Source organism: Yamadazyma tenuis, chromosome 4 (genome assembly GCF_029203305.1).
Source record: "Yamadazyma tenuis chromosome 4, complete sequence".
Taxonomy (NCBI): domain Eukaryota; kingdom Fungi; phylum Ascomycota; class Pichiomycetes; order Serinales; family Debaryomycetaceae; genus Yamadazyma; species Yamadazyma tenuis.
Window position 1 is genome coordinate 313,974 of NC_089464.1, and position 12,553 is coordinate 326,526.

The 12,553-nt window shown below is 40.6% G+C and overlaps 8 protein-coding genes and 1 non-coding gene across 9 annotated transcripts; 5 read left to right on the forward strand and 4 right to left on the reverse strand. All coding sequences in view use genetic code 12, as the record gives it.

Annotated features, from left to right (window-relative positions):
• Nucleotides 1-745: 745 nt before the first annotated feature.
• Nucleotides 746-2,473, forward strand: MAL6 (alpha-glucosidase maltase; the record flags this gene model as incomplete). The annotated part of the gene is made up of 1 exon (XM_006684771.1): nucleotides 746-2,473. One exon carries the CDS (start codon nucleotides 746-748, stop codon nucleotides 2,471-2,473), a length of 1,728 nt encoding a protein of 575 aa, XP_006684834.1.
• A 481-nt stretch (nucleotides 2,474-2,954) lies between these two features.
• On the forward strand, nucleotides 2,955-3,863 carry PSN45_003225 (uncharacterized protein; the record flags this gene model as incomplete). The annotated part of the gene is made up of 1 exon (XM_006684479.2): nucleotides 2,955-3,863. One exon carries the CDS (start codon nucleotides 2,955-2,957, stop codon nucleotides 3,861-3,863), a length of 909 nt encoding a protein of 302 aa, XP_006684542.2.
• Nucleotides 3,864-4,086: 223 nt separating this feature from the next.
• On the forward strand, nucleotides 4,087-4,842 carry RHO3 (Rho GTPase; the record flags this gene model as incomplete). The annotated part of the gene is made up of 2 exons (XM_006684477.2): nucleotides 4,087-4,117; nucleotides 4,199-4,842. 2 exons carry the CDS (start codon nucleotides 4,087-4,089, stop codon nucleotides 4,840-4,842), a joined length of 675 nt encoding a protein of 224 aa, XP_006684540.1.
• A 103-nt stretch (nucleotides 4,843-4,945) lies between these two features.
• PSN45_003227 (uncharacterized protein) lies at nucleotides 4,946-5,392 on the reverse strand (the record flags this gene model as incomplete). The annotated part of the gene is made up of 1 exon (XM_066158036.1): nucleotides 4,946-5,392. One exon carries the CDS (start codon nucleotides 5,390-5,392, stop codon nucleotides 4,946-4,948), a length of 447 nt encoding a protein of 148 aa, XP_066014133.1.
• A 76-nt stretch (nucleotides 5,393-5,468) lies between these two features.
• PSN45_003228 lies at nucleotides 5,469-5,541 on the reverse strand. The gene has a single exon. It is a non-coding gene; the product is annotated as a tRNA-Thr (tRNA).
• A 933-nt stretch (nucleotides 5,542-6,474) lies between these two features.
• On the forward strand, nucleotides 6,475-7,461 carry PSN45_003229 (myo-inositol oxygenase; the record flags this gene model as incomplete). The annotated part of the gene is made up of 1 exon (XM_006684476.2): nucleotides 6,475-7,461. The coding sequence occupies one exon, from the start codon at nucleotides 6,475-6,477 to the stop codon at nucleotides 7,459-7,461; it is 987 nt and encodes a 328-aa protein (XP_006684539.1).
• Nucleotides 7,462-7,548: 87 nt separating this feature from the next.
• SCW11 (cell wall protein) lies at nucleotides 7,549-8,901 on the reverse strand (the record flags this gene model as incomplete). The annotated part of the gene is made up of 1 exon (XM_066158037.1): nucleotides 7,549-8,901. One exon carries the CDS (start codon nucleotides 8,899-8,901, stop codon nucleotides 7,549-7,551), a length of 1,353 nt encoding a protein of 450 aa, XP_066014134.1.
• A 1,027-nt stretch (nucleotides 8,902-9,928) lies between these two features.
• Nucleotides 9,929-11,215, reverse strand: CDS1 (phosphatidate cytidylyltransferase; the record flags this gene model as incomplete). Its single annotated transcript, XM_006684769.1, has 1 exon — nucleotides 9,929-11,215. One exon carries the CDS (start codon nucleotides 11,213-11,215, stop codon nucleotides 9,929-9,931), a length of 1,287 nt encoding a protein of 428 aa, XP_006684832.1.
• Nucleotides 11,216-11,838: 623 nt separating this feature from the next.
• Nucleotides 11,839-12,168, forward strand: SUI1 (Eukaryotic translation initiation factor eIF-1; the record flags this gene model as incomplete). Its single annotated transcript, XM_006684475.1, has 1 exon — nucleotides 11,839-12,168. The coding sequence occupies one exon, from the start codon at nucleotides 11,839-11,841 to the stop codon at nucleotides 12,166-12,168; it is 330 nt and encodes a 109-aa protein (XP_006684538.1).
• Nucleotides 12,169-12,553: the final 385 nt, after the last annotated feature.

The window sequence follows — 12,553 nt, forward strand, 5'->3', positions numbered from 1 at the left end:
TAAAAAAATCCACCATTTAATGGGGTGGTTCATTCAGCCAGGTCCCATGGGGTCAATCAGACCGCAGATCTTCGAAGACTGTCATTTCAGGAGACAAAATCGGACTCCAAAATTAATCCTCATAACCAATTACTTTTCGTAACTGCCGTGCAAGTGGACATGTTTGGCATTTGGCGCCAACTAGAGTCTCATCTACCCCCGCAAAAATCAACAAACTCTAAAACTCTAAAGGTGATTTCGGGAAAAGCTTCACAGGTAGCCAATCTGTAAATCTTCAGTAGTGGCGGGCCTTTGCATTCCTTGCTTGCTTCTAAATCCCCATAAGTTTTTGATTCGGTATTTGTTGCTGCGCCAGGACTTTGTTACTTAATTTGCTAAGCTCTTACCCCAGTTTTTCCTGATACCGCGGGGTTATCTCGAGTTTGAGAATCGCCTCTCGAAAAGACAGGTTCCCGATATCGCAGGTTTACTGGAACAAAGTTTTTGCGTGGTTTAGGTGTTCGCAAACTTAGTCGCCCCGAATAATGTAATTCGGAATCCTTACAAAGTTCGCACCTCTCTAATCAGAACCATGAATAATTCTGGGGTAATGGGGTAAACCAACAACAATGACGTTTCGACATCGCTGAATTAACTTCAATTGGAACGATCATACTTCCGAGGAACGTTGAGATGGTTTCAAAAAAGAATACCATTTAAATCGGTGCTATTCTGGTCCAACGGTCTTTTTTCCCACTCAAAAAATATGACTAAAGACTACATTTGGTGGAAAGATGCCACCATTTACCAAATCTGGCCCGCTTCTTACAAGGACTCAAATAACGATGGAGTGGGAGATATTCCTGGTATTATTTCCAAATTAGACTACATTAAGTCGTTGGGAGCCGATATTATCTGGTTGTCTCCCATGTACGACTCTCCTCAAGATGACATGGGTTACGACATTAGTAACTACAACACCATCTACCCAAAGTATGGTACCATGGAAGATATGGATAACTTGATCAGTGGATGCCACAAACGGGAAATAAAGCTTATTTTGGATTTGGTTGTCAACCATACTTCGTCTGAACACGATTGGTTCAAAGAGAGTAAATCTTCTAGAGACAATTCCAAAAGAGACTGGTATGTTTGGAAGCCCGCCAGATACGATTCCGAAGGTAAGCGACACCCTCCCAACAACTGGAAATCGTTCTTTTCTGAGTCAGCCTGGGAGTACGATGAAACTACAGATGAGTACTACTTGCACTTATTTGCCAAGAGTCAACCAGATTTGAACTGGGAAAATGAAACCACCAGGAACGCCATTTACGAATATGCTTTGGACTTTTGGTTTAAAAAGGGAATCGATGGGTTTAGAATCGATACAGCTGGCTTATATTCCAAGGATCAGAGCTTCGCTGATGCTCCTATTGTGTCACCAGGTGAAGAACTTCAGTTCTGTGGAAACCTGGTCAACAACGGACCTAGAATCCACGAGTTCCATAAGGAGATGTTTGAAAAGGTCACCTCCAAGTACGATGTCATGACGGTTGGAGAAGTGGGACATTGTTCAAGGGAAGATACTTTAAAGTATGTCAGTGCCAAAGAACGGGAAATGAGCATGGTGTTCTTGTTCGACTTGGTGAGTTTGGGTTATTCCTCCACTGACCGATACCAATATGATGGTTTTTCCCTCAAGGATCTCAAGGATGCAATTGTCAAACAATGTAACTTCATCTTTGGAACCGATGCCTGGTCTACTATGTTTATTGAAAACCACGACCAGGCCAGAGCAGTAACTAGATTTGGAAATACCAAAACCTTAGACAATACCTTCAAGTCAGCCAAGTTGATTGCTTTAATGCAAGCAACTTTGACAGGCACTTTGTTTATCTATCAAGGTCAGGAAATTGGGATGACAAATTTACCTAGATCTTGGGATATCTCCGAATACAAGGACATAGAAAGTAACAATGCCTACCAAGACTTACTTAAGACTCACAACATTTCCGACCCCGAAAATGACTCTCGAGTAAAACGGTTTATGGATACCCTCGCTTTGGTATCAAGGGACCATGCCAGATCTCCTGTCCAGTGGACAGCTGATAAACATGGTGGGTTTTCGGGAACTAAACCTTGGATGAGAGTTAACGACAACTACAAGGAAATCAATGTGGAGTCTCAAGTTGGTGATCCCAACAGTGTGTTCAGCTTCTACCAGAAGTGCTTGGTGTTAAGACGCCAGTATAAGGACTTGTTTGTGTACGGAGACATTTCAGTTTTGGATTACGAGAACCCCCAGCTTTTCTCTTATGTCAAACAAAGTGGCACATCCAAGGCTTACGTTGTGTTGAACTTCAGTGGAGAACCCGCCAAATTTGAGAGTCTGGTTCCAGGGACCTTGAGGTTACTCAACACCAACGTCGATGACTTTAAGGATGACCTGTTAAGTCCTTGGGAAGGCCGGGTATACTTGGTTGAGCAGTTATAGTTTACTAGATTTTAGCCCAATATATAAATTGTATGCCGCAGTCACATTCGCAGCTGGCACAAATTAGCTTTACCCTCAGAGGGCTACAAACACTACACATATTCAAGATATACAACCATAGGTGGTTTGGCCCAGGTTCAAGTATTTTGATGTCCCCCTTTACCATTGATACCTGTTCCCCTGAAGTATATGGTATGGGCGTCGCCTAACCAATTTGGCAATTCACCAAATGAAGCGAATCATAAACATTGGACCTAAATGGGTAATATCATCGGCTCCCGAGAACTAGCGCGCTCGCCCACACTGCGCTGTGGTAAATTCTAGCGTCCCGCTAGATTCTCCCACTGTGAATACCGCACCTCTTCTTGGATATTTTTTCTTTCTTATACACAAATCCACCTGGAACAAAATTCTAATTTTAACTCACAACTCTTCTTCCTACCGTTTTGCTTGTTAAACTTCCCATACTCCAAGGTACAGAATGTTTCACGCCAATATACCCCCAACCCTCACTACTAGGTTCATAGAGAGGGCTGCCATGCCCAGCTTGGACTTACCATCGTTGTCAAGTACTGGAGAGACCTACACCACACCCTCAGTGACGGTTCCACCCAACGATAATAACCCTTATATTTTGACCACTTCCAACGTTAACGGAACCGTATTCATAGCCGTGGGGTCTATAGTTGGTGCCATGCTTTTGGCCTTCATCTTATATCACCTTATCCGGTCAATAACAGCATCCCGAAATGCCAAGAAGGCTCTTCTTGATGATAAGCAAACGTATGAAAAGTATCAAAACAACAACTCCACCGCATACGGATTGAGTCCCCTGACGACATTAAACTTCTTTGGTGATACTCGGAACTCGCAGGTAGGTAAATTACCGTTGTTGCTGCACCACGCCACAAAATCGTTTTCTGATATGAACGGGGGATACATTGACTCTCAGCTTGGAGACACCTCCACTTTATATCAGTCTGAAGTGGGAATGCCAACGGTTAAGAATGATGTTACAAAGATGTTCATTTCACCTACTGCTGAGGTAATGTCACACAACCGAGTCAAGTCCCAAATTTTTGGATCCAACACAAACCTCTTCAACAACCTGATGTCCAACATGTCCAACACTCCCGACCAAACCCAACATTCCACCATCCCCAACTTATATATCAGCAACGACAACACCAACAGTGAATATTCCTTGAGCACAAACACAAACAGCCACACCAATAATCACTATCCGATTCAGAGAGATATGCTGAAACAAGATATTCCAGAACACTTGCAGCGAATGGCTGCCAACTCGAGTTCACAGAATACCTTGAACGTCAAGCCTAATCGGAAGACCATTCCTAGTATGTACTTGGAAGACTTGATTGATGAGTAGGGTTGGACACCAGAGTAGGGTCAACTCCAGAGTTTTATTCACACATCATATTATTATATTGCTCTAATCATATCTTACTATAAACACTAGCTGTGTTCTGTATGGGTTTTACTTTCCCCTGCATTCCAACTATCTCACCGATTTTTTCGCGCTTTGCTCTCGCTTATTTCGTCAGGTTCGATATATCTCCCTATATCAGCAACCAACCGAATTCCCTAACACAATGCCTATCTGCGGTGGAGGCCAAAAAACTAGTACGTCGTGCTCCTGAACTGGTGGGGAACACCACGCTTACCTATGATCCGTGTATTTCACATACTAACGTCAATTCTTAGTCCAACGTAAAATCGTGATTCTAGGCGACGGTGCCTGTGGTAAAACATCCTTATTAAACGTGTTTACTCGAGGCTATTTTCCTCAGGTGTATGAACCAACTGTTTTTGAAAACTACGTTCATGATATCTTCATCGATGGCCAATCGGTTCAGCTATCTTTATGGGATACGGCTGGTCAAGAAGAATTTGATAGGCTAAGATCTCTATCATACAGTGACACCCACTGTATTATGTTATGCTTCAGTATTGATTCCCCTGATTCCTTGGAAAATGTTCAGACCAGATGGGTTGGAGAGATTGCTGATAACTGTGAAGGAGTCAAGTTGGTGTTGGTGGCCTTAAAGTGTGATTTGAGATCAAACGAAGATACCGATGTCGAACAACCAATAAACCATGAAGATGATCTGTTCAACCCTTACAATGCCAACTCCAACCCCTACCAACAGCTGAGAAGATTAGTAAGCTACGAAGAAGGTTTGGCTGTGGCCAAAAAAGTTGGAGCTTTAAGGTACTTGGAATGTTCGGCCAAGAAGAATAGAGGGGTCAATGAAGCCTTTAGTGAAGCAGCCCGGTGTGCTTTGAATGCCAGACCAAAGGGTGCTAACGACAATGAAGTCGAAAAAAGATCCTGTGTTGTGATGTAAAAGAAAAACCATTAGACATTGTATAATTAGCTCGCATATACACCAATAAAAGTAGTCTTAAATATTTTTATTCGTTCGTTACTATTTACATTTCTTGATCCATTCAATCTTCTTTAAAGGGATTGACAAGAGGGGTTTCCCGGATATCCCATACATCTTCAGAGCTTCCATGAGCTTTTTCATTCAAAAGCCGTTGCTTGTGGAACTGTTGAATCTTTTGAGCAGTTTCAATGTCTTTCATACTCGATTGTTCATTGACTTGAGTTTCGGAAACAAAGCTTCCATGTCTCAAAGCAAACCAAAGCTTCTCTCGCTGCTTCCCACAATACAGCAATTCTCCATACCTGTAATAGTTCTTTATTTGACCACCAATAGAAAAGCATTGGAAAAGCTCATCAAACGCTGTGCTTATCAGCATGGTACTAGGATAAGCACCAAGATCTGTCCGACTCAAGGAAGCTGTTAATTTTTGTCTTTTCTCTTTGATATCATCGGGCAGATCTTTGAAGTATGACCAGAGTTGTTCTAGTTCTTGTTCTTCTTTTGACATAGTGAGCAGCTGACAATAACCAACCTGAAAAAGTGAGAAAAAAACTAATTGAGATATTGAGTCAAAAAAAATTAAATGCCTTCAGCCAGATTCGAACTGACGATCTCCTCATTACTAGTGAGGTGCCTTACCAACTTGGCCATAAAGGCTTCCCTTGTGTGAGAGAAGTCTTCTCTCCGTGGAGAGAAATATACTCATCCTCGAGAAATGATTACTAGGATGGCCATAAAATAACTCGCTATCTAGTATGTATGACTCGAATCTATAGGTGTATAAGTCTGAATAGACTCTCATCGGTGAGTGTATGGGTGAAGAAATATCTTTTAGTTTATTTTGTCCTGTGCACGACTTTCTAACTTTCAAAAGTTGATCTGCACTCCAGGTCAAGCCTGAAATAGCTAGGAAGTCAGCTCAAAGAACCAAGATTTACAGGTAGTATATAGGTGAGTCTGCTGATTAAAGAGGGATTTTTTGGATATTTGTTTGGTGCATTTGGGCCTTACTTAGGTGTTCTTAATAATTTGTGTGAATTCTACATTTTCTATTGATATTTCTCATACTTTCACAAAATAATGAGGACTTCAAGCCATTGACAATATTGCTGTTGAAAGTACATGTCTCCAGATAGATCCCCAAGTATATTTATGCACTGTATGCTAAACTTAATGTTTTGAATGAATGTTTTTGCTGTTGTACGAGGAAAATGGGCGGCTGCAAAACTATAGGATTGCTTACACAGTCAAAACATAACTTTTTAACCTCTAAAATTCACAAAAAAACAGGCCTGGAAGAGGAGATTGAACAGATTGTTGTTGAAGTTTTTCATGATAATAGTCTGGAAGAGACAGAAAGAAAGAATATTGCGTTCGGTATTGACCCAGGAAGTGATAATTATGTTTATGTTTAACCTCAATGCGTTTGAAGGAGACCGAAGGAGACTGGATTAAACTAGCATACACTCTAGATAAACTCTCATGTCTCCAAAGGCAGATATTCAAACGATTAAAGCATTTTTCTGATAGCTGGCATCTTGGTGGGCTCATCTCCCCAAGCGCGCGATCTAAGTTTTAGTCACTATCATCATGACGGACTTGAAGGTAACTAAACCTTCTAGTAAAAATGGGAGGTTGCTCGATAAGATAGATGATAACGTGCTACTAGTTAATCAACTTAAGGCAGAGCTCAAGCTGAAGTTGCAAGAGAAACAAGGCATACCTTCAGAAACCTGTGATACTGAAAACGAACCAGAAGATGACTGGAAGCAAGATACGGAACAATACAAAGATATAGACCCCAAGTCATTCCGACAGTACGAGCTTGCATGCGACAGAGTCAAGGAGTTCTATGAAGAACAACACGAGAAGCAGACTGTTGCCTATAATATCCAAGCTCGTATTAATTTCAAAACAAGAGTGAGAGCTAAGATGACCATATGGGAAGGTCTAGAAAAGTTGAATAAACTATTAGATGAGAGTGACCCAGATACCGAACTCTCGCAGATAGATCATGCTTTACAAACGGCGGAAGCTATAAGGCGAGATGGTAAACCAAGGTGGTTTCAACTCGTGGGGTTAATTCATGATTTGGGCAAATTGCTTTATTTTTTCGATTCAAAAGGTCAGTGGGATGTGGTGGGCGATACATTTCCTGTGGGATGTAAGTACCTGAAGAAAATCATATATCCTGACAGTTTCCGTAAAAATCCCGATATGAATAACCCGTTATATAACAACAAATTTGGGATATATCTGAAGGGCTGTGGGTTAGATAAGGTAATGCTTAGTTGGGGACACGACGAGTACATGTACCATATTGCCAAGTTGAACTCAAAACTTCCTAAAGAAGGTCTTGCAATGATACGGTATCATTCATTCTATCCATGGCACCAAGAAAATGCTTATAAGTATTTGATGGACGATCATGATAAAGAAATGCTTGAAGCCGTGAGAGCATTCAATAAGTATGATCTTTATTCAAAGATAGATGACGCTTTCGACGTGGAGCAATTAAAGCCATACTACATCGAGTTGATTGATGAATTTTTCCCTACAAAAGTGATCGACTTTTAGCTTATTTATTTATTTCTAGTAATACTTCATCTATATATAGTGTACATTAGTGAACATAGAGGAAACTCTTGATTATTTTAATGTCCTCTACTTAAATAAGTACGCAGCACCAAAGTACTGTTCAATACCATATTGGCCTGGTTGTTTCCAAAAATCGTTGTAAGTAGTCAAAATAGTGATATCACCAGTCTTCGCCAAGATACTCTTAAGAGCAATCTCCTGGTTACTTTTGCTTGGAACATTCAAACCGTTGGTATCACCTTGAGATGGATAACCGGTTTCGGTAATTTTGACACTCAACTTAGGACAAGAAGATTCAACCAACAGCAATTGATTGGCCACAAATTCACCAGCTTGAGAAGCATCAATGTCAGCATTGAAGTATGAGTGAGGATTGATAGAAACAAAGTCAATTGGCGAGTCAGAATCACACAATTGGGAGTTTGAAGTGTAACTGACTGGGGGTTCAGCAGTAGTGACTTTTCCAGAGTAACCAGCATTTTGCAATTGTTTTTTAACAGAAGAGACCTTCGATAATAATTCAGAAACGGTACAGTATCCAGATACAATAGCTTCATTGGCAATGGTAATGAAGTCAAAAACGTCGTCACCGTTAGCAGAAATGTAATCAACTAAGGCACTGACGGGGCCATCAAGAGAATCAGGACCGGTATCGTCCATCCACAAACCTTGGTTGACCTTGATACCTAACTCTAAAGAAACTGACAAAACCGACTTCAAGGATTCACAGTCAGTTCCATATGTTCTGATGTGTTGGATACCTTTACCTGAAATGTACTTTAAGTCGGATTCCACAGTGGAAGAAGTTTTACAGCTTCCATCATCAGCGTATGGGGAGTAGACAATACCCCATGGAGCATCCAAAGTTCCGGACGAGGTAGCAGTAGACTCGGAGGTTGTTGAGGTGGTTGAAGTAGAGGAAGTGGTAGTTGGGGTATTTTGTTGGGTGGTTTCTTGAGTAGTAGCAGGAGTGGTTTCTTGAGTAGTAGCAGGAGTGGTTTCTTGAGTAGTAGCAGGAGTGGTTTGCTGAGTAGTTTGCTGAGTGGTAGTAGGCGTCGTGGAGGTGGTAGTTGGAGTAGTTTGTTGAGTGGTAGTTGGGGTAGTTTGTTGAGTAGTAGCAGGAGTAGTGGATGTAGTAGTTTCAGGTTCAGCAGTAGTAGTTGGTTCAACAGCCTTAACTTCTGGGCTGCTGTACACACTGGTATAAGTAGTTGGAACTCCAGCAGGAGAATCAGTTTGGGTGAAGGTGTAAGTCACACCATTCGAGATAAATAACTCTACTGGTGGTAACCAGACAGTGGTGGTGCCAGTAGTGTAAGTCTGAGTAGTAGTAACAGCTTCAGCTGTGTGTACCCTGGTAACAATTTTAACCGGAGCAGAAAGAACAACATTTAATAAAAGAAAGTAAAGGAACAACATTTTCAAAGGAGTGGAAGTACAGTAGTTTGTAGTAAAGAATGTATGAGGGTAAGTAGTAAAGATTAAAAGATCGACTGGGTAAGTTTAAAAATGATTGACTGAGTTGGAAGTTTCTTTCTTTTCTTTAGATTCTCTTATTTCTTGCCTTTTTAGTTGTTTCTGGGGAGATTATGTGGGTCGTTTGGAAATCCCCAAAAAATAGGCCCTTTACCATAATATATACTCGGACAAAGCTGGTAGTTTCAACACGTCAAGACATCGCGATTACCGAAGGCAGTTTTCGCAGCCAGCTCTCGTAACGAGCTAATGCATTAAATGCTGGCTCGTGGTATCGTTTTGGAAAAACGTCCCCTCAATTGGGCAACACAATGTCATAGAAGGAATTGTATAATCTCACAACTGGAAATACAAACGATTCGTTTGGACAATATTCTTTTTAACTAAGGCGATATTTTTCGAGAGCCGCTTTTTCTTAAAGGCATCAATTAAAACAATGTGATTATGGAAAAAACCAATATCGTCTAACACTGAAACTCTGAACGCTTGGCTATTTGGAAGGCCAAGGAAAAGTAGTCCCTTAAGCTTGGAAACTGTGGAGGGGGTGTGCCAATCTTTGCTAGATAATTGCAAGCATTTCTGAGTTCACAGAAGGCTATGATATTGTTTCAGACAAATATTTGGTGATCGGCGTAGAACATAACTAAAAGTCAGCCGAAGTTGATAGGCTGTTTGGCTATCTGGTACCTTGGTTGACTGATTACAGGTGTGCGTAATACAGTTTTAACAATAGCAAAACTAAAAAAAATGCTGGCTGTGAAAAGTCCGCGAACAATGTCAAAATAGCTGGGAATTGCCTTGCCATGTACACTAGAGCCTGACCCCTTAAACAAGTATAAGTTACCAGCGGTAATACTCTACTTGAAACGTACTGGTAATATTTTATCATAATAACGAATTTGATTATGTACTACACAAATGGTTGAATAATATGGAGCGTTTGATATGGTGTCGACAATGGATAGTGCTTCTAGTATTTGTCCAAAATACTCAAAATGATGTTGAAGTCGTTCTCAGCAAGTATACCCGAGTTGTATAAGAACTTTAATAAGGACTTGATTACTTGGAATAGTTCATCAATGGACAAGTTGATGATGGCTGCCTGTATAATATTGGTCAAGTTGATGTTATACGACGAAATGAATGTCTGGTAGTATAAATAGGAAAATGAACCCATCAAAAATTGACAGTCAATCCTATCGGTGATACCCCCATGGCCAGGAATGGTGTCGCCAAAATCTTTGATACCAAAAGCTCTCTTAAGACCCGAAGCAAAGAAACCTCCAAAGGGTGCGAATAAGGAAGCAAAAGTTGCCAAGAACACAGAATGATAATAGATGGGTTTAACAATAATGTAGTCAATGTTGAAGAACTGCTTTAAATTCCCTGGCAAATGGACAATTTGCTCGATGAAGACGGAGTTTGGTTCACAACTAGGGAAGTTGTAAACGTTTGTATTCAAGTTTGTAGCAGGACAAATCAAGTAGTTAGATCTCGACAAGATGAAGGAAGCGCCTACCGAAGCAACAACCGTACAGAACCAGGCACCAACGAAGCCTTCGACGGTCTTCTTTGGAGATATTGCAATCAATTGAGTTCTGCCAAAAGTTATACCGCACAAGTAAGCAAAAATATCATTAACAATGACCAAAGTACAAGGTAACACAAACCAAATGATTCCATTCAAAATGTTATTGATGATCAAATGACTTTGAAACACCACGATCAATAAAGTCATATGTGTGATGCATAATGAACCAAATTGAAACTTATAGTAGCCTTTCTTCAAGTTTAAGATAAAGATCATGAAACCAAACACATACAAAAAGTAACTGATAATTTTATGATTTGTGGATAAGATGATCATCAACTTGTTTTGGAAGATCAAGTCATGAAAGAACTCAAACAAGGTTTTACCATCTAAATAATAAATGGTGGAAAAGAGAAAGTACCAATTGACAAATTTGTTCAATGGGATGTTCTTATCTCTTGCAGGTTCAGCCACCAATCTGATGATTTCCTTGAAGGTCAACACCTGGAACAACACCACAAAGGCAATCAAGGTCAAGTGGCCCGAAGATATTATTGCAAGAAAGAAAAGTAACATAACAAAAGTCCATATCGATCTTGTAACAAATGCTTGTTTTTTCTTCTCCTTTTCATTCACCACGACTTTAGAAGCGGAAGTATTAGAATCAATTGGCTTTACGTCATTGTTCTCGGCATCTTTGATCTCGGGACTTTCCTTACTATTCATGATTAATCGATGGCGAATATTATAAATGAATTTATGCTGATTTGATTATTCCAATTATTTTGGAGAGCGAAGTGAGAAATCTATCGGGGCAGATATGGCATAGCACTCGCGCAGCTAGTTCTAATCTAGGACGTGGTTTGCTGCGACCCCTATCGGTGCACTACCATTGCATAAGGACAGAGCAGAAGAAAAATAATGTTGGACGTGCGACTGGTAGTTGGCCGCCGACCGGTGTTACTGCCAGCAGGTGGGCGTAGTTAGCACGGAGAATGATTTTGCCACCACGTTATTTTTCACATGCTATTGGGCCATTGACTGCCTAATTAGGAAGACACAGAGCGCGACTGGTGGGTGGCATAGCAAGAGATGGATGCTGATGTGCCTCAACCAGGAGGCAATTTTTACTGATTACCGCGGAAATGGCGGAAGGTACCACCGGTTAGCCCTGCAGTTGGTGCAACCTTCGTTCTAGCATCACACGCGCTTTTCTTTTCTTTTCTTTGTGGTCACAGTCAGCGAGCTTTTCACTTCTCAGGAGAAGAATTTTCTTCCTCCCTGCTGTTTTTCTGCTGTCAAGGAATACATACTCTTTTTTATTCAAATAAGGACTAGCACATTTTTGCATGTCAACTATCCAAAACTTAAACTCGTTCGATCCTTTCGCCGACACTGGTGATTCGGAAGCTCAAGCTACCAATTACATCCATATCAGAATCCAACAAAGAAATGGTAGAAAGACTTTGACAACTGTTCAAGGTCTTCCACTGGAGTATGACTTGAAGAAGATCTTGAAGGTGTTGAAGAAAGACTTCGCATGTAACGGTAACCTCGTTAAAGACGAAGATATGGGTGAAGTTATCCAATTACAAGGTGACCAAAGAGTTAAGGTTGCTGAATTCTTGATTTCTCAGTTACAAATACCAAAGAAGAACATCAAGATTCATGGTTTCTGAGTTTGCTGGTTCAACTTCACTTTGGAGGTTTGTATAGAAGTTAGCGAACACACTGGCTAAGTGATGTTAATGATACACATTTTGAAAGATACACACCATATTATCAATACTCTGCCAGAAAATAACGTGAATTATGATTTAGGTTGTTTAATGCTTGCATTGATAGTTATATTCCATTGTAGATAGCCGTATGTGTTCACCTTTTGTTATAGAGGACTATGAAACTGATGTGTCACACAAGATACCTTATCTTCGCATCGCATCTCATCTTTTTTCTTCAGACCACAATGCCTGGTGATCTTAACTTAAAAAAATCCTGGAATCCAGCCCTTGTTAAAAACCAAACCAAGGTCTGGAAAAAAGAACAAGAAACTCTTAATGAGTT